General features: G+C 39.2%; 1 protein-coding gene across 1 annotated transcript; it reads left to right on the top strand.

Annotated features, from left to right (window-relative positions):
- Positions 1-8: 8 nt before the first annotated feature.
- tmem170a (transmembrane protein 170A) lies at positions 9-25,665 on the top strand. The gene is made up of 3 exons (XM_069901515.1): positions 9-585; positions 12,565-12,732; positions 22,697-25,665. Exons 1-3 carry the CDS (start codon positions 474-476, stop codon positions 22,825-22,827), a joined length of 411 nt encoding a protein of 136 aa, XP_069757616.1. The 5' UTR covers positions 9-473; the 3' UTR covers positions 22,828-25,665.
- Positions 25,666-27,590: the final 1,925 nt, after the last annotated feature.

Below are 27,590 nucleotides of genomic sequence, written 5' to 3'. Positions count from 1 at the left end.
GATATTTCGAAGTCTGGCCTTTACGAATTAAAATTGATGTCGAATCTGTCGATCCCAAATGCATACAAAAAATATCCATCATCGCTCGAATAATCGGTCTTTTGTGACGTCGATTTTTTTCTTTCATCTTATTGGTGAACCGCTGTCAGTTTTAAAAAAATGAGACGCCTTGATGCACCGTGAATCCCCTCCTCTCCTCGACACTGATTTGCTGCTTTTGATATACGACTTTGTTTACCTCTCTCTTATTGGTCAATCCCGATTGCCATCCTGCGTTCGACGCGGATTCGTCGCTGAGGTCAGCCGCGGTGGGGAGGCGGTGGACGCGTTGCCGCTCCTCATTGGCGGAGTGAACCGTCAATTAGGTGGCGTCACCTCACGCCTCTCTGCTGGATGTGTGATGGCGGCCGCGCGGAAGCGTCGGGCTTTCTGTCCCGTCGTTATCTAGGATGTATCGGTTCGATGGGTGAGCCATGCCCGGTGCTGGCTTCTCGCTGCATCAGATCCTGAGCCTGGGCCTGCTTCCCCGGGCCGGGAACGCGACCTGCCCTGGAAATGTTACCATTGCCTTGTGCCAGTTCTCCGGTGAGTGAAGGGAGGAAGACGAGTGTGGCGTCGGCCTTTTCCATGGATCATGAATATAACAGGCCGGTTATATTCAGCCCCACCTTGGTGAAGGGTTCAAGCCTGAAACGTTGGTTTTGTATCTTTATCTTTACTATATAAAGGACGCTGTTTGACCTGAGTTTCTCCAGCATTGTGTTCGAGTTTGATGATGACCTGTCATTTGGGTCTCAGAGTGCTTGTATTTAATGCCAGCACTCCAGCGCCTCTACTTCCTCAAGAGTTTGTGGACGTTTGGTAAGACATGTGTGGTGGAATGTGTGCTGACGGTCTGGTATGGGCAGCAGCACCAATCATCAAGAATCCACACATAGCACACCCTCCCTTTTTGATGCTACCATCAGGAAAGAGGATTAGGTGCATTTCTCTGGTAAAACATAAAATAGCTGGAGTCAACTTAATTTCAGTAACTAAACTCTTATTTCAGTTGACTGTCATGTTGTAAAACATTATGGTGAATATTTGTACATGATTGTACCAATGAGGGCCCAAGAAAAGTAAAGAGTGAGAAAGGAGTACTCGACTCTTCCCCCACTTCAGAATCAGAATTTATTGTTAGGAGCATGTCAAGAAATTTGTTGTTTTGCTGCAGCATCTCAGTGCAAACATTTATATAAACCACCTTACAAAATAAATAAAAATAGTGCAATCAAAAGAAAAAGGTAGTGTCTGTGGTTCATTGTTCATTCAGAAATCTGGCAGAGGGGAAGAAGCTGTCCTTGTACTTCTGGATGCTCCTCTTCAGGCTCCTGGTCCTTTTTTCCTGATGGTAGCAGAGTGAAGAGGTCATGGCCTGGGTGGTGGGGGTCCTTGAGGAGAGAGTCTGCTTTCTTAATTTGAAGTTCTTGACCTTGACCCCTTCTGCTGCTGATGCCTTGATGAGGACTGGTTCATATTCTCCTTATTTCCTCTTGAAGTCCACAATCATCTCCTTGGTTTTGCTAACATTGAGAGCCAGGTTGATCTTGTGACACGAATGAGCTGATCTATCTCCCTCCTATATGTTTCCTTATTGCTGTCGGTAATTCAGCTGACAACTGTGGTGTCATTGGCATATTTGTAGATAGCATTTGAATTGTGCTTAGCCACACAGTCGTGGATGTAGAGTAAAAAGATCAATAGACTAAGCATGCATCCTTGAAGTGCACTGGTGTTCCAATTTATACTGATTATGGAATTCTGATGAGGAAGTCAAGGATCCAGTTGCAAGGGAGGGTGCAGAAGACCAGGTTGGAGCTTCTTGTTTGTCTATATTTCAGTGGCATTTTGCTGGTAGCACATATTAAATTACTGTGGTCAATTTAGCTGTAGCATCTAAACTCTTACTTCAGACGTAAATCATGTTAAATATTTGTACAGGATTGTACAAATGAGGACCCAAGGAAAGTAAATTGTGAGAAAGGAGTGCTTGACTCTCCCCTTACTTATGGCAATTGTAGTCTTCCATGCAAATGTTCCTAATTTTGTCTAATGCTAACATTGTAGATTCATCCAAAAGTTGATTGGTTTAAATAAATAAGTTATCTATTTCAGATTTGCCTTTCATTAGTTTACATTTGTTTCCTCTGATTTTTCAGATCGACTCAAATGCTTCATATTCGTGCATGGCAATTTCAATCTCAACATAAAAATTGTTTAAAAACGTTCAAGAAGTCAGTAACATGTTTGCATCATTGGGTTACAGTGCAGCCACTGTCTGGTGTTCATGTATGTACTGGCATGTGAAGGTATATTTGTGTTTCCATTGCTGACAAAGGTGGCTGCTTCATCCAGGAGTCATCTGGCATAGATTGCGAGCAACCATCAATTCAGGAAAAAAACCCCACAGAAGTCAAAACCCTTGTTGGATTGAGCAGTATCTGTGGAAAGAGAAGTAGAATTTGTTTCTTGGTTCTGAGACCCTTTGCTTTCTACAGATGCTGTACATTTTCAGCATATTCTAATTTCAGATTTTTAGCATCCTGGGTTATCTGATGAGTTGCCTGTTGGTGACTTTCTCAGTAGTTCTTCAATCAAGTCTTGTTTTCCAATTAAAGCACTTCAATGACATTGAAGGAAAACAAAATGAATGTCATGCAAATCATACATTGTACATCTGCACTAAAGTTCTGGGTGCAGCTGAATTGGTATTTCATAAAGAATACACTATACATAATTTTGAATTAAAAAAGACAATAAATACAAAAGATAAATAATACATTTTCATCATTATCCTAAGAAAAGTGACTTTGCATTAGTGCAGACAGTTCTTTTATGGTGTCGGAGCAGTCCATGATTAGTTGTAAAAATAACTGAGTTTGATTGATTCCAATTTTTGCATGTCATTCCCATTAGTCTTTTTTTGGCATGCAAGTGATGATTAAACGTGTGACTGTGCACCATAAATGATGCCTACAATCACATTTGGCAATAAACCAAGGGTGCTGGCGTCAAGTGAAACTTGTATAAATGTTATGCTCACAAATGTCTTAACAGTCTGACGAAAGGACAGTTTCTTGAAATGTTAAATTTGTTTTGCTCGCTATAGAACTATTATTACCAGCAGTTTGTTTCATTTCAGATTTCTAACATCTGCCATATTTTGATCAAGATTGACATAATGCAATAATTCAATTTACAGACATAGTACAGGCTGCAGAAATTAGTCTTTTATCTGCAAGCCTTCTCTTAATTCTCTCTGTCTCTCGCTGAGAGTTTTTTTTAAAAATGGTGGCGCTGCCACTGGTGCGGACCCGTGGGGAGCTTGGGAGCAGGGATGCAGTGCTCCCTCAAGGTCCAGCCACCCAGTCATTTACCATTGTTTCCGCACGGGCTTTGAATGGGGCCGTTAAGGGAGCCGGCATTGGTTTTATTTGAAATCCCGCGACCGTGGGTCCGTGCCCAAAATGGTGGAGCCTATTAATTAGCAGCAGTCGCAAGGGACAGCGGGGTACAGGAGCAGGGCACCAGAGGACGGGAAGATCACCCCGCCCCCCCCCACTCCGAAGAGGTGGAGAAGACGACCCACAGACCAATGAGGGGGGCACTGCGGCATGCTGCTAATGACTCGAGGCAAGGAATCTGGGCTGCTGGGAGGCTCACACTGGGCTGCGGACCGCTGGAGACTGGCTCGCGCTGGCTGGAGGGGGATTAAGTATCAGAACCAGGATTTAAGGAGGTCCTAAGGTCACTGAAGGGTTCCTGACTGTGTCGGCAGTTCAGATCTGGAGTTCGGTTTGCCAATGGTTTGGACTGGACTCTGTGGCTGTGGAAGAATCTACGGACACTCGGTGACTGGGGGGACTCCCTTTTGCTTCTCTCTCTCTGACAGTAAGTCTGACTGTAAGAGGCACTCAGGCAATTCCTGCCAGTGGTGAATTTGTGCCTTGGAGCATGCAAAAAGAAATGTCATGCAATAGGACACTGTTTTATTACTATGGTAATAAATAAAATCTTGAAAGCATGTTGGTTTGTTTCGGCTGTGTAGAAAATGCCTTAAATGTATAAGAGGTTGAAGTTATCAATTAAAAGTGGAAAACCGTCTTGAATCTTGAGAGTCAGTGGTTTGGAATACATTTGCTTCACCACATAACTGATGTTTGTGTGACATTTCTGCAAATTATTCTATGAAGAACATTCAAGTTAGAGTGGCTCAGGGTGAGGAACTGATTTTTGTCTCACAGTTGAAAGATTGGTGTCATCTGTGATACTATTGATGTCCTGTATGTTACTGAGAGATCCTGAACCAAATAGAAATTTGTTTCTCTGCAGTACAGATAGTGTATTTTGCATGCCAGCTCAAGTTCCATTTTTTTAAAAAAATTGTGACCTTAACCTTGTGTTAAGAATCATATGTATGACTGAAAACTAAACCATCATGTAACCCTATCTGAGCAATTTGTTAGTACTTTTACAAAATTTGTTCTATCCTGCTACTTAACTGGCACTCAAGTGTTGAGGTCTAGTTTTAACATTTTTTGTTTGTGATAATTTAGTTTTGAAAATATGAGAGTCAGGAGGGATTAAAATCATATGACATTTGTATTTCAGAGTCGTGTCACCTTGTTTAGCTCTTTCAGGGGAGGTCTGTGTTTGAGAAATGATCATATTTTGCAATAAGTTAATTGAATGCAGGCTCAAAAGGTTGGCATAGCTGAAGGGTGGTAGTGGGGTTGAGCTCCCACTGCTACACAAATACTCTTCATGCTGTGTGTCATGCAGCCTCTGACAACCAAGTCCAACTCCTGGCCTTCACATGTGGCATAGTTTTTATGCTGTTCTCACTGACAAGAGAAGGGGCAAAAGTGAGCCACTGGCGTCTTGAAACAGTTGCTCTGGGTAGATGGGGCTTGTTAACCATGGATGGTAACTCGTATATGAGAGGGAAAACTCCGATTTCAAACCTCTCTTGCCTTGTGGCTAGAGCCATTCACTGGAAAGGCTTGGGAGTAAACTCCCAAGTGGGAAAATTCCAGAGTTGGAGTCCCGAAGGCAGCTGACAAGTACCTAGCACTGGCACAGCAACTCCTGCGATGCTGCTGGCATCAAACTATCAACTTTCGTCATTCCTTTGGACCTGCCATTAGCATGTTGGGGGGTGGAGGGCACTGCATGGGCAACAAACGGATATCCATGTCAATCTGCCCTGGCTTGCTCCCTGGATCGGCCACTACAAACCAGTGACTACCAGAGCTGCAGTTCCCAAGGTGAACCATGATTAATGGAGGCCACAAAAATTTAATGTAACATTTAGTCAAGTGCTTTTTTTCTTGGTCCATTCAAAGTACAGAGAATTGTGGGACTCTTGCTATAGAAAGCAGATTAACAGATCTTATTTAAGCCCATTAGCAGAATTAATGGTTTAATAAATAGCTCAGTAAGGACTTTTTTAGTAAAATGGCTAACAAGAAAATTATGCTTTTGACATTCATTGAACAGTATATTTCTGTTGTCTACAAATGTAATATTGGCTGACAATATTTCATTGTGACAGAAAGATAAGCAAGGAACAGTTTCTCGATGAACGTGGTTAATAAAAAAAGGCTGACAGAAGCGCAAATATCGAACTACTTACTTGTCAATAATTTGTGCCAACTGCTAAGCATCTTGAGCCAAGAAACTCAAGAATCACACATAGACATTGGACCCAGTTTACTATACAAATCCTGTCTGAAACCTGTGTAAGTTGAGTGAGAGCTCAGTACAGAGCAAGAGTTACTGAACTCTTCCTTGTACTTTCTCGGTCCCATCAGTGTAACTGAAGCTGAATAAATACACTACTTCAAGTTTATGTAGTTTTGTTGTTTTTTGCTTTGTATTTTCTTGCAACATGGGCTGACTTCCACAAGAGTGGACAATCAAAATTAAATTGCAATATAAATAAATTTTCTACAGAAGACCTATTGATTCCAGAAATGATCCAGTTAACTCTTGACATCTGCATCCTGATGGAGGAATATTGCTTAGTCATACAATGTTGGTTTGGGGGTGGGATTTAGAGCCACACTATACGTGATTAAAACTTTCATTTTATTGTATTTTTGTATTATGAATGCGCTATATATGCTAAATAGATTGTTGAATTATCTAACCTGTCATTATTATTATGCATTCCATAAATGTTTTGTACACATTTATTTGTGAAAAATCAGTAAAAATATTAAAAGAGAAAAAAAGAGAAATCAGCCGAGCATGTCATTCATTCACTGTGCCTGATCGCCGTTCATCAAGATCGTGTCTGATTCTCTACCTCTGCACCAGGATTAGAGTTAATCTTTCAAATCCCTTTTCTCCTACGATCTCCTTTCCCATGATTCTCTAATTGTCCATAAATTTCTTGATATTTGATTTGAATGAAATTAACAATTGAACCTCCAGAGCAGAAGATTCCAAAGGGAAGGTCATATAAAACATCTTCCCTCTAACCAGCATATATTGATTGCCCTGTGAGAATTGTGTGCAGTCTAATGAGATATTCTTCTAAACATCTGGAAAATACAGGCTGAGTACTCAATCTCTCTTAAACCTTTTTGTTCCTGGAGCTAGTCTTGTGAATTCTCTCCATCTTTTAAAATGCACTCCTTCTTGATTAAGGACAGAAAAATTATCCACAATATTCCAGGTGTTGTCTCATCAGTCCCTATAATAAATAAAGTAAGACTTCCTTCTCAATTCAAATCCTCATTTCTTAAAAGCCTAAGATACCTTTTTTCTTACTAATCATGGACTGATCTTGCTTGTTGGCTTTCTAATTTGTGTTGAGGTACATGTAAGCTTTGAATTCTTGATGTTTTGCCCTTTTGGAAGCTATTTTCAAAACATTGTTTAATACTTTTTGTGTGTTTTGCATGTACCCATAAAGTTAGTATCCCCCCCCATAAATTTTAGTAGGTTGTTATTTTCTTTGTTTTACAATCCTGATAATTCTCAAATTCTACAGCCCCTAAATCTATTACTCTGTGCAAGAAAGTCCTTGGAAATTAATGTCAGGGTGATGCCTTTAAGTATTTTGTTTGTTTGTTCAAAGGTTGCTTGTGGTCTATCATCTTGAATACTATTAGTTTGTATAACCAGGATTAGTTATTGTGATCTGCAGTAGGTACTTATTGATGTTTTGTTGACTGCATATTCTTCTCTGGGTGACATGTGGGTTTGAGACTCCTCTATTCCATGTTGCCTTACAATCACAGACGAAAGCGTCAAAACAGAAGGAGACCATTTTGGCCCTCTTGGTTCATAGAATAATTCCATTCCTCTTGGAATTTTCCCAATAATATTTCACCTACTAGATTCCATCCCCCACCTACAGTAGAGGTAATTTGTTGTGGTTCATTGTCTTTTCAAACTGCACATCTTTCAGATGTGGTAGGAAATGCAAGAGAGTTCAACAAGATTACAGAAGAGTGTGTAAACTCCACATGGATAGAGGTCAGAAATGAATCTGATTCATTAGAAACTGTCCTTGAACCTATAGTTGCTGGTCATTTGGCTTCTGCACCTTCTGTCTGAAGGTAGTAGTGAGAAGAGGTTGCGACCAGGATGATGGTGGTCCAAAACGTATAATTGGGCACCACGGGCTTGTGGGCCGAAAGGGCCTGTTACTGTGCTGTATGTCTAAATTATGATGTGGCTGCTTCTTGATGTGAGGACAGCACCTGTGATATTTCATTGTGATATTTGCATTGAAGGACAACCAATATTATTTCCAGAATTGGCTTTGGAAGACTGCAACTTGGTTTGAGAGGAATTTGGGCAATTGGCAGTATTGCAAAATGGGCAAGGATAGGATATGTTAACTGAGTGATTATGTTCAAGAAGACGAATGTGACAACATTTAAATTCAAAGTTGACTGGTAGTAGATTATATTGTCTCTTTTTCTCAGTGGCCAGGGAGTAATATTGGTTGTTGAAGGAAATTGCCTAGTTTGCAAAGAAAAGTACTGCACTGTCGAGTGGCGGGTAGCTTGTGATTACAAGGGATGATGGTGAATATTTGGCAGCTGGTATAGTTTATACTTTGAGAGGGAGAAGAGGACAGTTAGACATATGGGGGAGATGTAATGGGCCATCTTCTGAGGGTGTCTTGATAAATAGTTGGATAGTTAGAGGGGATTGGTTTGATAGATTCTGGGAAGCAGCCATTTTCAACCTTTGTCAGCTATGGCTTTTGAGGACTCTGCTCAATGTTTATGGCCCCCTTCCCTGTGCAGCAGTCAAGCTTTGGTTTCTTCTGAACTTCCCTCGTGTGGACTACATTTTATAAAAAAAAAACATTCATGTTACATTAAATTAAAACAAAATGGCTTTTACTGAAATGTACTGTGGCTCCCCAAGCGGGGGAGGTTGGGCTGATGTTGAGAAAGGCTGGTATGAAGTCTCCATATGTTACAAAACTGAAACTTGTAATGTTGGATGAAGAAATCAGCTCAATGATTTCTGTTGCATAATTTGTAATAGGATGACTTATGATGAAATGTTGAGTACATTGTATGTTTCATATGTGCCTCATTATGAATACATTTTCACAGCAACCTGTGAGAACGGAGATGAGTGAGAAATCACATTACAAAGTATAAGTTAATTTGAGTAGCTCCACTATTAATTTCATAAATATGGTCACTCAAAATTGACAAATTTCAAGAGATAAATTGCATTTACATTATTGGAACTTATTAAATTTGCTTCCTTAAAGTCAGTGCCATCTTTTTTTAACTATAAATAGGTCCATTTAATTACAAAATCTCTTCCTGCAAGACTATTCAATCCCTTAAAATCTTTGTTTTTGCATTTGATTCTAATTCTCCCTTTTTTTTCTTTGTTGAGTGCTCAGATAAGTCACTGTCTGTCCCACATCCTTCATTGCATGAGTAGAAATGGCATCCAGTTATGTGTTTGAAGAATAAAACCATTGTCTTTAATGGATGTGGCAAATTCAGTTTTCAAACCAGTTTCCATCCCTCTTATGGAAATTGTCAGAAGCTGAGCTAGATTAATTCTAATGAAAGGCCATTCACCTAAAACAATAACTATACTGGCACTGGAAATCTGAAACAGTATTTTGTGTTTGGATCACAACAGTTTGTTGCATTTAATCACAAGAAGATTTCCAGTCACTAATGAGTATCACCAACATGTTCTGCTTTCAGTTCTGTGGCATTGCCCAACATTGGTCCTCTGTCAGCCCTGAACAGTAAAAACTCTCAGCAATGTTTCCTATAACTGTTCTATTACTGTTGTGAGAAAAAGTTCAATAAAAAGATTGCAAGGGTATCGTCATTTTATGAATGAAAGGGTGGTATTGGGCTGGGAGACCAGGTCAGAGGAAAATTGGAGAGGGGGTGTTACTGTGGTGAGAATGGCTGCAGGGGGAGGAGGTGAAAGAGAAAAACCTGGCAACTTATTGAGAACCTGGGGCTAGGCAAGACTGTACGACTGTACCTGCAGAACATTGGGAGCCCTTGGAATTGTGTGTGTTTCATTGGAGGTCAGAAAGATGAAGAACTACTTGTTGAAAGAATGGATTTAACAGAGAACAAAGCAGAATTGCAGACGTTTGCATATTTCAGAAAGTGAGGCCTGGAAGAAAGAGGGCCAGAAGGTACTGATGTATGAAGGATGTGGTAGAATATAGAGGATGGAAAGAAGCCATATGGAGAAATGGTGAATTGAATGTTTCTGCTTGAGATTCTGGCTGAAGTGAAAAGCCTGGAAACTGAGTAGAAATCTACGAGGAAGAAGATGGCATTGAGGATTAGTACTGAAGAAAGGCATGGCTTTTCGTGGCATGAATGGGGTCAAAGAGCAGGTGTTTGTAGTGAGTAAGAGGATCACAGAACTCCTGTTGAAGAGAGGAGGAAAAGTCAGCATGTCTTGAAGGGACTTCCTAGTGCACTAATAACATGGAGATAGTTGAGCCTGCAGATACTGGATTCTGAAGCTCAAAAAAAAAACTGCTGGAAGAACTCAGCTGGTCGAGCAGCATCTGTGGTGGGAGATGGAATTTTCACTGTTTCAGGTTGGAACTTGGATTAGGACTGATCATGGTCAGAGAATGGAGGAGTAAGATGCAAGCCTGTAGATGACAGGTGGTCTGAGGAGAGGGAAAAGAAGATGGGCATATGGAGTCGGGCAGGGAAGGGTGAATGGTAGAGTTGGGAGACAGAAGCTGATGGATGGAACCAGAGCGGGGTGGGGGGCGGGGGGCGGGGGGGGTGGAGTTAAATGAAGTCAATTTGGGGGGGGGCTGCAAAACAGTAAAAATGCTCAAAAAGCCCTGATACATGGAAAGAGAAGCACCGTTAATATCTTTTGTCAAAGAAAACAGAAAATTAGAAACTGTAAAAGTTCAAAGACAGTGTGGAAGAAAATGAATATCCCTGACATGAAGGGGGTGGGGGGTGGGGGAAGAGATTGCAATAGTGATATACTGATTTCAATGCTGAATACTTGAAAGTGAGTCAGAGAGACATAAAAAACATAGGACTTAAGAGTTGCGGATCAAATTTGTTGAAGGAAACTGAAAGCATGAAGAGAATGTTGGAAATCCTGAGTGAATTAGACAGTGTCTATGGGAAGGGAAGAAATGCGTGTGTTAATATTGCAGATCAATAATAGAAAGAAAAAAGGCCCATTCTGTCATCAGTAGATTTAATGAAATTGTTGAATTTGGTCTGAGTGAGCAATGTGCCAAGCCACCATTCCTTCGACTTGCTTTGGTCCTTGTTAAAATACTATCACAGGCCAGACAAGATGAGTAGGAGTGAAAAGGACTAAAGTGATCTCTGTCTGGAAATTAGAGGTTCCTCCATTAATTGAATAAAAGTACTCCATAAAACAGTCACCAAGTATGCATATTGTTTCTCATCTATAGGAACCACTTTGCAGATAACATATGCCCCACACTAAAATCAAGATGTAAAATTAATTGCTACCTCACCTGGACAGTGGTAAAGGTAGAAGTAAAAGGGCAGGGGTTGCACCTCCACTAGTTACATGGGAGGCTGCTGAGAAAAATGCTTTGGTAAAGATCAAGGAGATTTTCAGGGAATGGTTCCTTTAAAATGCTGAAAGGGGAAGGGGTGTCTTGTGCTGGTGTCATAAGGCCATTTCATGCCAGGCCTCCACCTGGATACCGGCTACAAGAGTGGGTTGAAAACCTAAAACTTACCTTTCAGACAGCAGCCCTAAAAGGCTGCTCCAGTGTCCCATTCATATTGAACGGCACCTCTTAGAACCCTCTTGAGAGGATGGGGGTGGGCAACTGGTGCCGTAGCACCACCCGTCATAAATACATGGCAGTGCAATGGCCATCTTCCCTACCCATAATCCCCCACACAGCTGGAACCGCTCTGTGGTTCCCAGAACAGTTCCAGCTACATGGGGATTATGGGTATGGAAAACAACAATTTCTCTGCCGCAGAGAGCGGCCCCGAAGGCCAAAGCAGCCTGGCGAAGCTGTCACAGCCCACTCCCGCTGCCCTGCCAGCTCCTGCTGCCTTGATGGCTCCCTCCTGCTGACCCTGCTTTCAGAGGGTCATGGAGGGAGAGGGGTGAGTAGGGAGATGGGTCACAGGCTGATGGCATCGTCAGCCCACCCCTTAACCAGCTGTTTACACTGGCTGTGTGCCTCGGAGCCAGTTACAGCTCATTCTGAAAGGTACGTCCTTGGGCATAAGGGCAAAGAACCTCCCCTTTTATGGATGGGTGTTTTCCCTGCTTGAAAGTGCCTATATTGAAGGTGCCATTAAATTTTAACATCACTCTTCATCTGGTAAACTTCAAATCTATCTGCTCCCCTCCACTTCTGCCCCAAATACAGTTACTCCAGTTGTCTTTCTTGGTCCATAGTTCTGAAGTTCCCTCTTTGCTCCACCATCACCACTCTCTCCTGGTCTGCCCCCTCCTACCCACCCATCAAGTAACACAGCTGATTGTGGTGTTATGGGTTGCTGGGTATTTTCCTGTATGCATCCTTCATCTTCATCCTTCACTAAAATTGAGTTTGGCCTCAAAATAGGCTATTGTTTTTAAAACTTGTGTCTGATATGTGAATACTTGCTATCTGATTCACTCTAAAGAATTAATGCATGATGCAAAGATGGCATTACCTTTGCTTGATGCAACAAATGAGAATGCAACGGGTTGAAGCTAAAGTTCAACAGCACAATTGATTGAGGTTTATGAGATTAAGTTTTTCTGTTTTATTTCTGTACATTAGCTTCTCTGGGAAAGCAGGTCATTCTGAATTTGTGGATCAGTTTATCTGCAGTATTGAAATGTTTTGACATTGGTTTAACCCACTGTGTATATATAATTGCATTAGTCCTGCATATGTATTGTTTATCTATATGAGTTGTGTCTGGTTGTGTGTCTGCATGTTTTGCACCGAGCAACAGAGAACGGTGTTTTGTCACGTTGTACTTGTGTAATCAAATGACAATAAACTGACTTTTATCATTGCAGAGATGTGGTATGCAGTGTTCCTTTGGGCATTACTGTCTACAGTTTTTATCTACGTTCCTGCTGGATTGTTGGCATTTGTAATGTTGAGGCACCACAAATATGGACGTTTCATGTCACTGGCTATCCTCACAGGGATCCTGGGACCGATCACTGCAGCAGTGTTGACCAGTAAGTGTCTTTTTTAAACTTTAATTTCCAGACTTAAAATGTTCTCAAAAATTTGTTTTCTCATCTCAAAGTATCTAAATTCCAAATATTTTTGTTTTCATGTGATAAACTTTAAATGTAGTCAAGCAACATGGTTACAGGCCCTTCCAGCCCACAAGCCCATGCTCTCCAAATATGCCAATTAACCTACAAATTCTCCTTTTGTTTTTGAGGGGTGGGAGGAAACGAAGGCACCCCGGGAAAACACAAGCAGACATGGGGAGAATGTACATTTGAACCTGGGTCACCCATTAAACCTGTTTACTTTCAGGCATGTCTTCTGGTAGGTTTTTGTTATGGGGAAAGTAATGAACCTAATTAGTCATCTATTTGCCATTCTGTTACCCAGCAGGGGCATTTGCTGCAATGCTGGACCCTTCATGGAGCTCAGCTTCCCAGTGGATTTTCTAGCCATTTGTGTTAGCAGAGGGCACCCTCAATCATTGACCTGGACAGCATCACCCCTGTACGGATTATTAGAGGTGTTCAGCAGCTTGTTTATTCTTAAGCCCCTTTCACACCACCGTTTACATCTGAGTTAACCCACCAATATCGCAGGTCAAATATCGCGTGAATTGTGCTGTTTGAAATGACATAACCAGGTCGGGCAAGTAGATTTTCAACTGGGCTCTGATACACAGAGGGAGCAAGTGTCAGTGCCTAGCTGAGTTAATTCACCAATCGCCTTCTGGCAGTGTGGTGACAATGAGTCCAACCAGGTATGATTAGTGATATCAGGGCCTGCATCACAGTGGCGGGAAATTTGTCAATGTATGTTCTAGTTTTAAATTGACATTCAGATTAAAAAGTCAGAATAAGATTCTATTTACGTCTACAACGACACAACTCAGCTTGCCTTCCTGCCTCCTCCTCCTCCGTCCTGATTCTCCTCATGTGCTCCATGAAACAGAGGTCTTCTTCAGCCAGTGTTTCGAAGACAGCATTGATAATTGTGCTGATAAGACTTGCCTCGTTAATAACAGAGTTGCAGGGCCAGTATTCGAAAATCAAATCCATTATTAACTGCGTGATTATAGGTTATAGACATTTACCCCCTCCATAAATATTCGTCCGCGAAGCCAAGCCAAAGAAGAAGATAGATTTCTGTGTGACTTTCGGTGAGAATGTACCATGTCACTAGCGATGTCCTCGCTGGAGCCAGGAACCTCCCCTTAAAATCCCGAGTTGCAGAATTACCTGCAAATAATGGTGCAGTGTGAAAGGCTCCTGGGCTCAGCTTGCCCTGCAAATTTTCCCTTTTCCTAGGAGGGTTGGCAGTGAGAAAGGGGCTTTAGTTTATGACCCCTGTCATTACGGCTTCATGAACTTGCTTCAGATTGTAAAATAAAATCAAAATGGTTTCATGAGGATTTTTTCTATTTAAAAAAACTGACTTGTACTCTCTGTAGCCAAGAGGGGAAGAAGACAGTCCTATGAATGCCTACACCACACTGCAACCCAGCTCAAGCTAACACACCAAATTAAAAACTAACCACATTCCTTCATTCTTTGTACAAGACTGACCTAATAAATGCTAAAAGGGGCCTGAAGTGTAACAGTTAGTTGAGATTAGAATTCAACTATTTATCAGAAGATGGATAAGAAAGCCTGGTAATAGAGAAGAAGCTGTGAAATTGCCTGGAAAATGATGTGAATAGCAGGACCTCTTGTCCATGGGTGTGGAGCCTGCACACAGGCTAACATGCTCAACAATCTGCAGCAGTTGCTCAATGGGTTGAGTAGCATCAATTGGGGGGGGGTTGTTGGTCACCTGCCTGGTCTCCCTGAGACCAGGAGAAGACTTGATCAGACATCACACATATGTTGGATGTGCTCTCCAAAAATTGGCTTTGGGGAGAGAATCCAAAATTAGATAAAATTGTTTATGTGGACATCTGTAGTGTAGTCCAAATCATTGAGTGGGTAACATAGCTTTCCCCATCAACTCTTGAGTCAGACAGGATTGCCTGCTCTCCCGTCTTATTTGTGTGTTGAATGCAGCCTTTGGCTGAATACATCAGGAAGGACAAGGGCAAAAGAGGAGAGTGACATTGCCAGGTAGCAGAGGCACTCAGGTAAAGGCCTCCCTGTACATGGATGACGTCATCGTCTTCTGTTAAGACACATTCGTCTCCAGTTTAAGTCTGAATCGGGCATCAGGGTAAACTGGAAGAAGAGTGAGGTAATGCTTATTCTTTGGCCATCTTTGTGTGTGCCTGTATCAGTTTGTGCATGGAACCAAAGTACGAGGGCACCCTGCCCCAGGTGTTGCGAGGGTTGGGTTTGGTCCCATTATTGCGCAATATCCCAGGAAACTGGGCTTTGCCACACCAAACAAAACCTTTTTTTTAAACTTTATTTATTTGAAAAATCGTTAATAATAATACAGGTTACAGTCATTAACAATATTTTTGTATAAATGTATATTTTTTTTTAAAAAATTCAAAAGAAGAAGAAAAATTAATAATTTAAAAAAATGAAAATTAAATCCCCACCCCATCAGCTAGCTCTTAAGAAGAGCCAAAAAATATATAAACAGAAACTAAAAAATATAATAGATCAAAGTACATCTAAATGCATTTATTCCAAATAAGGTAACCACTATTAACAAAAAAATAATAATTATCTTGCAGATTAAATGTAATTTTTTCCATAACAATACAAGCTTTCAACTCATTCAGCCATCGCATTATATTAATCACTGTATTATCTTTCCATGTACTTGCTACACATTTTTGAGCTACGGATCATGCTAAATATACAAATGCAATTTGAAATTTATCCAACCCTAATCCCCTTAAAGGAATCATATAACCCATTTTAAAAAAATGGATGGATCTAATGGTAACTTAAACATAAATTTTTTCCAAATTTAACTTAATTTCTTCCCAAAATGGTTGTACATACACACAGGACCAAACAGCATGCAGAAAAGTTTCAACACATGTATCACATCTAAAACAGGAATCCGAATTACTGAAACCACATTTTTTCAATTTCACAGGAGTTAAATATAACTGATATATTAAAAAAAAAAAAAAAAATTATAATTAACCATTCCATATCATACATTCGTCAATTTACTAACACTATCATTACACGTATCCTTCCAATATTCTTCAGGAAAAACAAAAGTTAAGTCATTTTCCCATTTAAGCTTAGCTTTCTCCCATTCCAGCTTATCCACATTATCTTGTAATACTTGATACATAACAGAAATATAGTCCTTTTTTTGTTTAGAAGAAATCAAAGACTCAAATTCTGACAATACTGGTAAAATCATCTCTCTACCATACATATTTTTTACCAAGGTTTGAATTTGATAATAGACAAATAAAGAATTTTCTGCAATATCAAAACGTTTTTTCAATTGATTAAAAGAAACTGTCTTTCTACAAAGCAATTCTGTAATGTTTTTATACCCTTAGAATCCCAACTCTTTAAATGACTATTAAATATTGAAAAAGAAATAAGCTGATTATTGTATAATGGCTTTAAAATAGACAATTTACCTTTTGATCCTATAATTTTATATTTTTTGTCCATAAATGTTTTAATATCAGCATATTATACTCCTTTAACAAATTCACATTCCACCAAAATATAAATTGATGCATTGCAATTCCAGAAATACTTGCCATCTCAACTTTAGCCCAACTTGGAGGCTGATCCAAATCCATCAAACCACTAGTAAATTTGAACTGGGCTGCTTCATAATAGTTCTGAAAATTAGGTCATTGTAACCCATCTAAAGCATACTTCCAAGTAAGTTTAATTTACCTTTCCATAAAAATTCCCTAGTGACTTTATTTAAGACCTGAAAAAAAATTATTTGTAAGTAAACATGGTATTGATTTAAACAAATATTGAATACGAGGAAAGATATTCATCTTAAAGCAATTAACCCGACCAGTTAGGGTTAAGGGAAGGTCCTTCCACTTAATTAAGTCTGCTTTAATCTTTTTCAATAATGGAACATAATTTAATTTATATAAAGATTGAAACTCAGTATTCACAATTATTCCTAAATATTTAATTTTATCCGACCATTTCAAATTAATAACATTTTTATACACTGAGTAATCTCCTTCGCCAACCGGTAAAATTTCACTTTTATTCCAATTAACTTTATATCCAGACAATGTTCCATACTGTAATAAACATTCCCATAAATGTGGCAAAGATTGTTCTGGGTTTGTTAAATATATCAAAACATCGTCTGCAAACAAATTAATTTTATACTCTTCATCCATAACCCTCATCCCTGTATCTGTTCATTTTGATTTATTAATTGAGCTAACGGTTCAATAGCCAATGCAAACAGGGCTGGCGACAATGGACAACCTTGTCGGGTAGAACGAGTCAATTTAAACAACGATGAAACTTGACCATTTGTCACCACCCTAGCAGTCGGGTTTGTATATAAAGCTTTAACCCAACCAATAAAAAAAGGGTTAAATTTAAACTTCTCCAAAACTTTAAATTAAAAAATCCCATCGACCCTATCAAAGGTTTTTTCCTCATCAAGTGCATTGACCAAACTAATTAATCTAAGAATATTATCTGAAGCATGTCTATTTTTAATTTGGGCAAATACTTAGCAAGTCAATTTGCTAACATTTTGGCTATTATTTTATAATCCACATTCAATAAAGATATAGGACTATACGAAGACACCTTTAACGGATCTCTATCTTTCTTTGGAATTTCAGTAATTAGAGCACTAGAACAAGATTTTGGTAACTCGTAATGTTCAGTCACTTTTTGTAATACCTCCCCAAACACCGAAGATAAATCTTCATAGAAAACTTTGTAAAATTCCACCGAAAACCTGTCATCGCCTGGTGACTTGCCATTAGGCATTTCCAACATGGCGGTCTTAATTTCCAAATCTGTATACGGAGCTTCCAAATCTATAATATCCTCTTCTTCTAATGCTGATAACATTAATGTAGATAAAAAAGAATCAATAGATCCATTGTCCCGTCTCCCCTCAGAAGTATATAATTTTTTATAAAATTAATAAAACTGGTCATTAATTTCCTGAGGTTTATAGGTAACTTTTGAATTCTTTTTAACAGCATTAATAACCCATGAAGTCTGTTCCTTCTTTAACTGCCATGCAAGTACTTTATGTGCCTTCTCACCCAACTTATAATATGTTTGCTTGGATCGATTAATTAAACATACAAATTGATAAGTCTGTAACGTATTATATCGCAATTTCAATTTAGTTAAAGCTATTTTCTGATCTTCTGTCACTTTCTTCTGAAATTCCTTCTCCAGTTCATCAATTTGCTTCTCCAATTTAAGACTTTCAGCCATGTACCCTTTCTTAACTTTAATAGTATAACTAATTATCTGCCCTCTTAAGTAAGCTTTTAATGCATTACATAACACAAAACGACTTTTAACTGAATTAGCATTTTCAGTTTAAAAAAAAAACAATCTGTTCCTTAACAAAAGTAACAAACTCAGGTTTTTTCAACAACATTGTATTAAATCTCCATCTATAGGATGAACGTATTACCTCTGAACTTTCAAAGAAAAAAGCAATAAAGAATGATCTGATATAACTCTACTCTTATACTCAATCTGCAATACCTTGTAAATGTGCCGATATTTTTAAAAAATCTATTCTAGAAAATGAATCATGTCGAGAAGAATGAAAAGAAAAATCTTTCTCTGTAGGATTAACCCTTCTCCAAATATCTACTAAATTTAAATCTTTAATTAAAGCCCCAATTTGTATCGCCATCTTTGATTTCCTTATACATTTTGGGGATCTATCCATCAAAGGATCCAAAACACAGTTGAAATCCCCCCCCACCCCCCCAACTAAAATATTTTCATTAGCTTGACTTGATAACAAAAAGCATCTGAGATAAAACACTCATCATCCACATTGGGTGCATAGATATTAAGTAAAGTCTGAAGTTCATTAAAGATTTTACAATCCACTTTTAAAACCCTCCCAGCATTCCCCTCCATAGTATGCAACTCACAAGATAAATGCTTATGAATTAAAATCGCTACACTCTTTGCCTTGGAGTTAAATGAAGAAAAAAACACATGACCAACCCAATCTCTTTTCAATTTCAAATGCTCTTTTTCAGTCAAATGTGTTTCTTGTTAAAAGGCAATATCAATTTTCATTTTCTTAATACAAGCTAAAACTCGCTTTCGCTTAATTGGATTATTTAATCCCTGAACATTAAAAGTTGCAAATTTCAAACCAGACATCTTAACAAACTAACAATATAATCACTTAATACAAAAAAACACTCTCCTACTAATAAACAAAATCCACTCTCCCTCCCCTAATATTATAAAAAAAAAGTTTATATAAAAAGAAATATAATTAGTTCACCAAAAAAAGAAAAAGAACAAAAAACTCCCAAAGGTAGTAACGCCCTAAAAAACTGGGTGTAAACTCCACCAGTGGCAGATGACTATCAAAGATTTCAATGCTATCCACCCCCCCCCCCCAGCCAGAAAAACAATATATATATATATATATATATATAAATAATGATACAATGCTCTCCACTGGCCACCGTGACAGAGGTGCACCAAAGAAAAGGTACAAGGACTGCCTAAAGAAATCTCTTGGTGCCTGCCACATTGACCACCGCCAGTGGGCTGATAACGCCTCAAACCGTGCATCTTGGCGCCTCACAGTCTGGCGGGCAGCAGCCTCCTTTGAAGAAGACCGCAGAGCCCACCTCACTGACAAAAGGCAAAGGAGGAAAAACCCAACACCCAACCCCAACCAACCAATTTTCCCTTGCAACCGCTGCAATCGTGTCTGCCTGTCCCGCATCGGACTGGTCAGCCACAAACGAGCCTGCAGCTGACGTGGACTTTTTACCCCCTCCATAAATCTTCGTCCGCGAAGCCAAGCCAAAGATAATGATACAATTCAATATTATAGAAATATTCAGCCCAACGACTCCATTCCCAATGACTAATTCGGGTCTTTAACATCAATAGGACTGTGTGTTAAAGCCTCCTTCTTCCCATTTTTCCCGTTCTTTCCATTCTGTCCATTTCCATGTCCATTTGCCCTCTTTTTAGGCGACGACGGCGAGACTCTTCCCTGACCACGTAAATCCGGTAACGAATTAGCAAAAACCAATGCATCATGATCATTCTCAAAAAATTGAGACTGATAATTACCATAAAAAACCTTCAACACAACAGGGTATTGAAAAGCAAATTTATATCCTTTCCGCCACAAAACATCCTTGGCCGAATTAAACTCCCGTCAACGCCTAATAATTTCCTGACTCAAATCTGCATGAAAAATCTCTATTGTTCTGAATCATCATTAGAGCTTGACTTTGTCTTGCTTTCTGTACCGCCAACTGTAAATCATTTCTCTATCTTGATAATACAGGCACCAAATTAAAACAGCTCATGGTGGTTGTCCCGGTAAAGCTCTATGTGCCTTCTCCAATACTAAACCTCCTGAGAAAAATTCTTTACCCAGCATCTTAGGGATCCAGTTCTTAAAATTTTTTATTGGATCAGATCCTTCATTGTCTTCTGGAAGACCCACAATTTTTACATTATTTCTCCGACTTTGATTTTCCAATGAATCAATCTTTTTCAATAAATCTCTCTTCTGGATTCCCCCAATCCACGAACAAATCTTCCATTTCCTCTATTTTGTCCTTATCACGCACAATTTGATTCTTACATTCAGAAAAAGCTGTCTCAATTTTTTATTTTTATTTTCTTGTACTACATCCACTGATGTAAGGCATTTATTGACATCCCTCTTAAATGTAGACATATCTTCAGACATATTAGAGATTTTAGTTGACACTTGAGTCATTTGTTGAGATATATTATCCATGTGATAGCAATCTCTTCTAAGACAGTCCAATCCAAATTCCAGTGCCACATCTTGAGGTCTACCTTCTGGAAACTCCTCCTCCAAATGTTCCTGTGAACTGGCCATTGTAGGCAAGTTGTCTTCTTGTTCCACTATTGTTGGGCCTTTTCCTGTGCGGCTGTGGGTCTGCACACCTGACGGCAGCACCCCGACCACCTCGGTATGCCACCACTCGGGCTCCCCCCCACAGTCCACACACGTTCTAGCAGGTCGTGGACCCTAGAGGCACCACGCATGCCCAGCAAGACCAGGGGCCGCGCAGGGGTGGTCTCTAACGCCATTCTGCACGCCCCCGACGGCAGCACGGACTCAAAGGCTCTCCTCTCAGTCGGGTCACCCGTGCGCTCACCAACATCGACCAAACTCATCAACAAGCCGGCGCCATCTTGTGGAGACAGGATCGGCGCTGGCATAATACTTAACCTAGCTGGAGTTCTCTGTGGCTTGGAGGTTCCAGACGACGACTCTGTGGTTCCCACTGGACGGGTAGACCTCAGTTCTTCAGCACTTTTAAAAAGTTTTTTCTGTAATTGAGTCTTAGGTTTTTTTAATATTAGTTGCCATTATAAACAAATAATGTTCTTAGAAATAAAGCTATAGCGTTTATATACTTAAAGTTTAAAAACGGGTGTTTAAAAAAAACTGGCCGGGGAGGATTAGGAATGCACGTCTGCCCTCTATGCCATTTTGCCACGCCCCCCCCAAAACAAAAACCTTTGACCACAAATTCATCAGTCAGTGGTCAGCTTGTTACGAGGACTCAATGAATACTGTGGAGTGGTTCCCTGAGCAGACTGACGAGGTCATCTGGCAGAATGCCTCATCACCAGTGCTCAAGAACAAGCACCAGGACTTGGTCTAATTGGCAGTGAGAAGAGCCTACCCGGTCAGATCCTCTCTGTACAATTGGAATATCACCCTCGAGATGAATGGAGTAGAGACAATCATCCACCTCTTTGAAGAATGCAGATTCACTAAGAGTTTGTGGAGGATGCACTGGTCTTTGTCACGGTTCATTCCCGGCAGCCATGTGATACAGGACTCTCTCATTTACTGTGGCTGTGCCAGAGATGGATACAGACATCAAGAACTACTGGAAGGCCATCAACTCGTGAAAGACTTGTAGTTTGCCCAAAAGATTTGTTGGTCTTGGAGCACACGGAGATGTCAATAAAGGAATGCTGTTGACTGGCAAATTCCAGTCTTCAAGACTAAGTCCTGAGGCACGAACTGACGCTTGATGCAGCCAACGAAGTGGGTACTGTGGGGAAGGACTCCAGAATGGCGTCCTTCCATTACCAGGGAAGCTCCTCAAACAACGGGGGAATAATAAGGTGCCTCGGTGGTGGAAATAGTGCAAATTCGAAGTGTATGTAACAATGTACATTGATGAGAATGTATGGACATGAAACTAAGGGTGCAAAAAGATTTTTAACTTTTTTTTTGTAAATGATTTATTCTGAATAAAGTCTATGGGGCTTTTTCTCTCACTGATTCTGCTTGACCTGCATAGTTCCTCCTGTCGATTGTTTATTTGCTCCAAATTCCAGTATCAGCAGTCTCGAGTCAACAGTTCAAGCTGATCAGTACAGGGACATTTTCGTGATGGCAACCATGTTATTAATGGTGCTACAGAGTCATCAGATACCTCTAATAAAATCAAGAATTGCTTTGCTGGAAAAGTCAATTGACAGAATGGTTTTAGTCATGGCTACAATTGTTATCTGCTTGCACTTTCATGAAGAACCTGATACTGACTGTTTAATCAATAGGACAGTCAGAGAGCATGACATTAAATCCAAGGAATTAATTGCATAAGATTAACTATATTTTATGTAAATACAGCTTTATATGCATATAACAAACTGTGTTTGTATTCGATTCCTTGGCTTTGTTGTAATTGAAATTTGGTTCTCTATTTTTGTTGCATTATCAATGCCACTTGATTGTTTTGCACCATGCTGCATGTGTATGAATAATACATGGTCAAGTCCAAATGACAAGCTAATGAATGTTATTTTACAGGTACAGCTATTGCTGGTGTCTACAGAGCTGCTACAAAGCAAATGGTGTCTCATGAAGCTCTAGTTCTTGGAGTAGGACAGGTATTTTTCATTGTGGTAATTGCCTTTCTACGAATATTAGCAACTTTATAGCAGGTGGTGATCCGCTCATCCAAGTGGGCAGGATTACCGAATCAACATATCCTCCCCATTTCCATTTTGTGGCTGTGTACCTGAGGAATCCAAACCAAGCTTCATTCCAATCGATGCTGCTCGACAAAAAGGAATTAATAACATCATAAATGTGGATCTCGATGGATGCCCGCTTTGAAGAACAAAGAATGCCCGTGGCAGTCTTTTGAGTCTCCAGTGCTGAGATTTTTTCCTTTCTCAAAAGTCAAAGCCAATAGAAGTAATTTGCATTGAGAGACATACAAATCAATCTTTTTTTTCCCCCTACAATTTAAATACGATGGAGATTTGTAAAGGTAGTTTGTAAAAACATTATATAAAATGTGTATAAAGTCTGACCCTCTCAAGTTCTTTCTAAGATGTACAGAAGTCGTATTTTGATTCTGCTGGCCATGTCAATATTTCAACAGTAGGAGTAATTTTGAAAAGGCAACCAAAACATTTGTGACTGAAGATTACCAAAGGGTTGGTCCCATTGGAATGTTTACCCAAAGAGCTGAAATTCACAGCTTGAGCAAAGTGAACAGTCCTAACAATGAGGGGTCTCTCATTTTCACAATTTCTAAAATATATATATCTACATATTATTAGTTGCAATGTCACTTTTTAAAAAAACAAAAATTATATGACAAATTATAGAATTCCATTGTTTGTCCCCCAACTTGCAATCTTAATCATCCCTCATTGTGCACCCAAGTCAACACAGATTATAAATATTTCACCTATTTATCATCTTTTACACTGTCCTGAAAAGTAGATTATATTCCTTGTAAAATTTATTTATTTATGTACATACTGATTTTAGTGGCAATTTTCTTTGCAGCCAAAATTCAGGCTCAGTGTAGCCCTCACCTGCCAATGTCATGCATTTAGCTTCTGATAATGTGATAAATAACCAAATTTAGTTTTCTTAATTTAGAATTAATACTGCAAGTGTTCTCACCAAGCCAATGTCTGAGAATGTCATCTACATTTCAGGCTAATTACCAGGTATCATCTCTTGTTTGCCCAAGTAGAATGTAGAGCTTGACTTTGGAAATGATCTACAATATTAACTAAAACAGTGAGTGAAGTTTGTTTCAACCTGAAAAGATGGAGTATCTTTTCAGTGGCAGCTTTTAGCACTGACTTGTGCTAATTGCATCAGTAACTGTGCACATGTGTATAATTCAGGTGTGCCAACCATTTTAATACTTTCTAGTATTTAAAATCAGCCATTTTAATATTTGTACATTTTTGTAGAAACACTCATGCTTTCATGTTGAGCCTGTCAACGAGAGCATTTAATAGTTTAGTCCATTAGTCAGGTGTGCAAGCAAAAGGTTAATGAGCCAATTTTAAACTAACTGTGAGAAAAGGAATCTTGGAGCTGTGTTGGCAGAATGTGCTGACCACCTGTGAAAAATGTCAGCATGACATGTTGCAGTCTTCAGTTGAACAGGTTTGCAGTTTTCAGTTTTTTGCTAACTATTTAAAATTACAATATTTTAAAAGGTCTGAATATCATTTCTATTTTTACATTACACAGGGTGATGTAATTGCTGTAAAATACTATATTTAGCTGTTATAAAAACAGAAACTAAAGGACACACTAAATTCTAGACTATGCCATGAATTAATATCTGACTTCAACCCAAGCATGGGGTTTTGTTATTTGTGCTGTGCCTATTATGTTTCCCCTACTTTTATTTATTTTTTTCTGTTGTCTTTGCAGTTTATTTCATGCTCTCCAAACCTTCTCTTCCAGCTTTCTCTTACTTTTATTTGTTCACCCTGTTATTACACCTTGACCTCATTCATTGGAACTGAGTATTAATGATTGGAAGTTGCATTCGAAAGGATGCCATTGGTTAGTAAGGGATTACTTAAGGTGGTAGGTGAGTGGAAATAAAAGGTTACAAACCACTGGTTTATATACTATCACAGTAAATAGTTATCTGCTTCATAATTTTCAAGGAAATGTTGGTGTATTATGGGAGGGGGATTGCGTTGAAATGTCCTTTTGGAAAAGGAAATCACAAAATATGCAAATACTAGAGTGTGAATTGCCATTTTTTAATTGAAAACTTTAATGGAATGCTTAGTTCGAACTTCCAAAATACAAGCAAAATCTCAAGTGACAATAGCAGGATTTAATTTGGTCAACAATGTATTGGCCTTGCCACTAATGAACAGTAAAGTACTCGAACACTCACTAGTCAGGAAAAATTTGCCTGATGATACTTTCAATAATACTGGTTTTTTTTTGCTTATTCTATCCTTTTAACCAGAGGAGTATTTTTTTTTGTGCTGGTTTTTAAATTTGCTTATAAAGTAATGTCTAGTCAATGGTTGTGATCCATCTGTGCACCAGATGGAATGTAGAAGTTTGCTATGCTGTGCCTGCAGTTATTCATTTGTATGTGTAAATATAGTCTAAAAATGTTTGCACCTTTTTTAATTTGGTGTTGATCATAAATTACTTGGTGAATATTTACTAATCATTGTCACTTTGTAAACTCAATTCATTTTAGTTAATTATAAAAAATACCTTTTTGTAATATTCAATGTATGCAGTGGAAACATCCAACCTGTAACATTTCTTAAAAAAAAATTGTCATGGTACAGTCAAATAGGTTGTTAGCTTACTTGATTGTTCCTTAAACATGTCTAACAATGTGAATTTAAGTGTTTATTATGGGTTTTTAATGCTGCCTAATGATCAAATATTTGTTTTGAAATTTATATTGTGAACATGGGGAAATCAGAATTTTTATTTTTCTACTTACATTGCTAATTTGGTGATATTTGCTGGAAAATATTTATACAAAATAAATTTTATTAAATTGACTTGTAGTTTTTATGCAAAATTATAGAGATTTGCAATCCTTTAGAATTAAAGAGCTTTTTTTTTCCAACTTTTCAATTGCTTTTTCTGAGAATGGTCTTCAATTTGCAGTCAATTCCTAGAGTCACTCAAGATTTTGAGTGACTGAGAAGATTTTGGTTACTGTCCCTGATTTCCAAGTTCTTATGGAATTGCAAAAACCTAAACTATGAAGAACTTGCCCAATTGTGCTGGAGAAAATCAACATCCATAGGAAGTAAAGGGTTAACCCAAGGTTCAGGCCTGGGCCCTTCAGGTATGAGGAAAAACAGGCAGATCCCTGAACATAAAGGTGGTTGGGAAGGGAAGAGGAGAGAAGAGGGTCATAGGTTTAGCAACAGGAGGCTGAGGAAATGTGTACTGACAAGAACAGCATGACTTGATCCTAAGAACAACTCCTTGTTTACTATAATAAATTAGATTAGATTCAACTTTATTGTCATTGTACCAAGTACATTTATAAAGCCAGTGAAATGCAACTCGCATCTAACCAGAAGTACAAAGAAAAGTGCTATTTACAAAACTGGATAAAAGCAAGCACGTCCAACAAACAAACAAGTATAAAAATACTAACAGTTCAATATGGGTGCAATGCTGCTCAGTGCTGTGATCTAAGGTTCAGCAGGGTCACTACTTCAGGAAGGAAGCTCTTCCTGAGCTGCTGGTTTGGGAGCAGAGGCTCCTGTTTTTTCAGGGTGAGAATGGAGGAGAGGTTGTCTAACAACAGATTGGGGTCTGTTAGTAAGAAAGTCAAAGGATCAATTACAGAGGGGTGAGCTGATACCAAGCTGGTGAAGTTTGGCAATCAGCTTAGAGGGAATCACTGTATTGAATGCCAAATTAAAGTCCACGAACAGCTTTGTGACGTAAGAATTGGGGCTGTCCAAGTGGGTTAGGGCAGAGTGAAATGCTGTGGCGATGGCATCCTCGGTCAACCTGTTGGTGCAATTGACAAATTAATGAAAGTCCAGGATGGTGGGCTAACATGATTTCAAATGTGATAGTCATTCAGGCTTCAGCACTGGGACAAGAGTGGCATTCTTGAAGCTTGGGACAACTCCCTAGAAAAGGGACAGATTGAAAATGTCTGTAAAATCACAGCCCTGTGCAGATTCTGAGCATACAGCCAGGTATTCCATCTGGACCAGCTGCCTTCTGTACATTCACCCTACTCAGGGAGGCACAAACATCTGAGGTGGAAGGTGAGAAAAGCAGTTCACCTGGTGGAAGATCTGCTTTGACCTCCTTGTTCCCTCAATCAAAGCGAGCATAGAAGTAATGAAGCTCCTCAGGGAGGGAGGAATAAATGCTGCACGACAGCCAATTCTTTATGAAAGAGAGCTGCCATTCTTTCTTGGCCTGCACTAACCTGAGCTTGATACAAACACTATGTGAACTTTCAGTTAGCAAGTCTCCCACTTGTGGGCGTAAAATCTCTTGTGCTGTAATAAGCTTTAAATACGAAAAGGCTAAAGGGGAGTTTATTTTTGGAATCATTGGTACGCCTCCTCACATCATCTTCCCTCTTGTGAACACATTAAAAAGAATAAGCTGATAGATTTGCAATTTGGTTATTCCTTCCCAACTATAGTCCATTCCCTTATCTTGGTGCATTATTGTGTGTATTAAGCTTATCAGTAAAGAATGGTCTTTGACAAACACAGGGATGTCAGTATTCTTGTTCCTAAAGACTGCTTTAAAATAATTGGTTTGGCTGGTATTTGGATACATCATTGTCTCCTCATAACAAGAACATGTTTCACCATGTCCCCATTGTCCAACAAAGTTACCAGCATCTGAAGAACTTTTGTCTTCTTGGCATTGCCCTTTAAGCAGAACAGGAGTACAACAGAATCAA

Source organism: Narcine bancroftii, chromosome 10 (assembly GCF_036971445.1).
Source record: "Narcine bancroftii isolate sNarBan1 chromosome 10, sNarBan1.hap1, whole genome shotgun sequence".
Classification (NCBI taxonomy): Eukaryota; Metazoa; Chordata; class Chondrichthyes; order Torpediniformes; family Narcinidae; genus Narcine; species Narcine bancroftii.
Note: the sequence above shows the minus strand (reverse complement) of the source record. Positions and strands in the feature narration are given on the sequence as shown.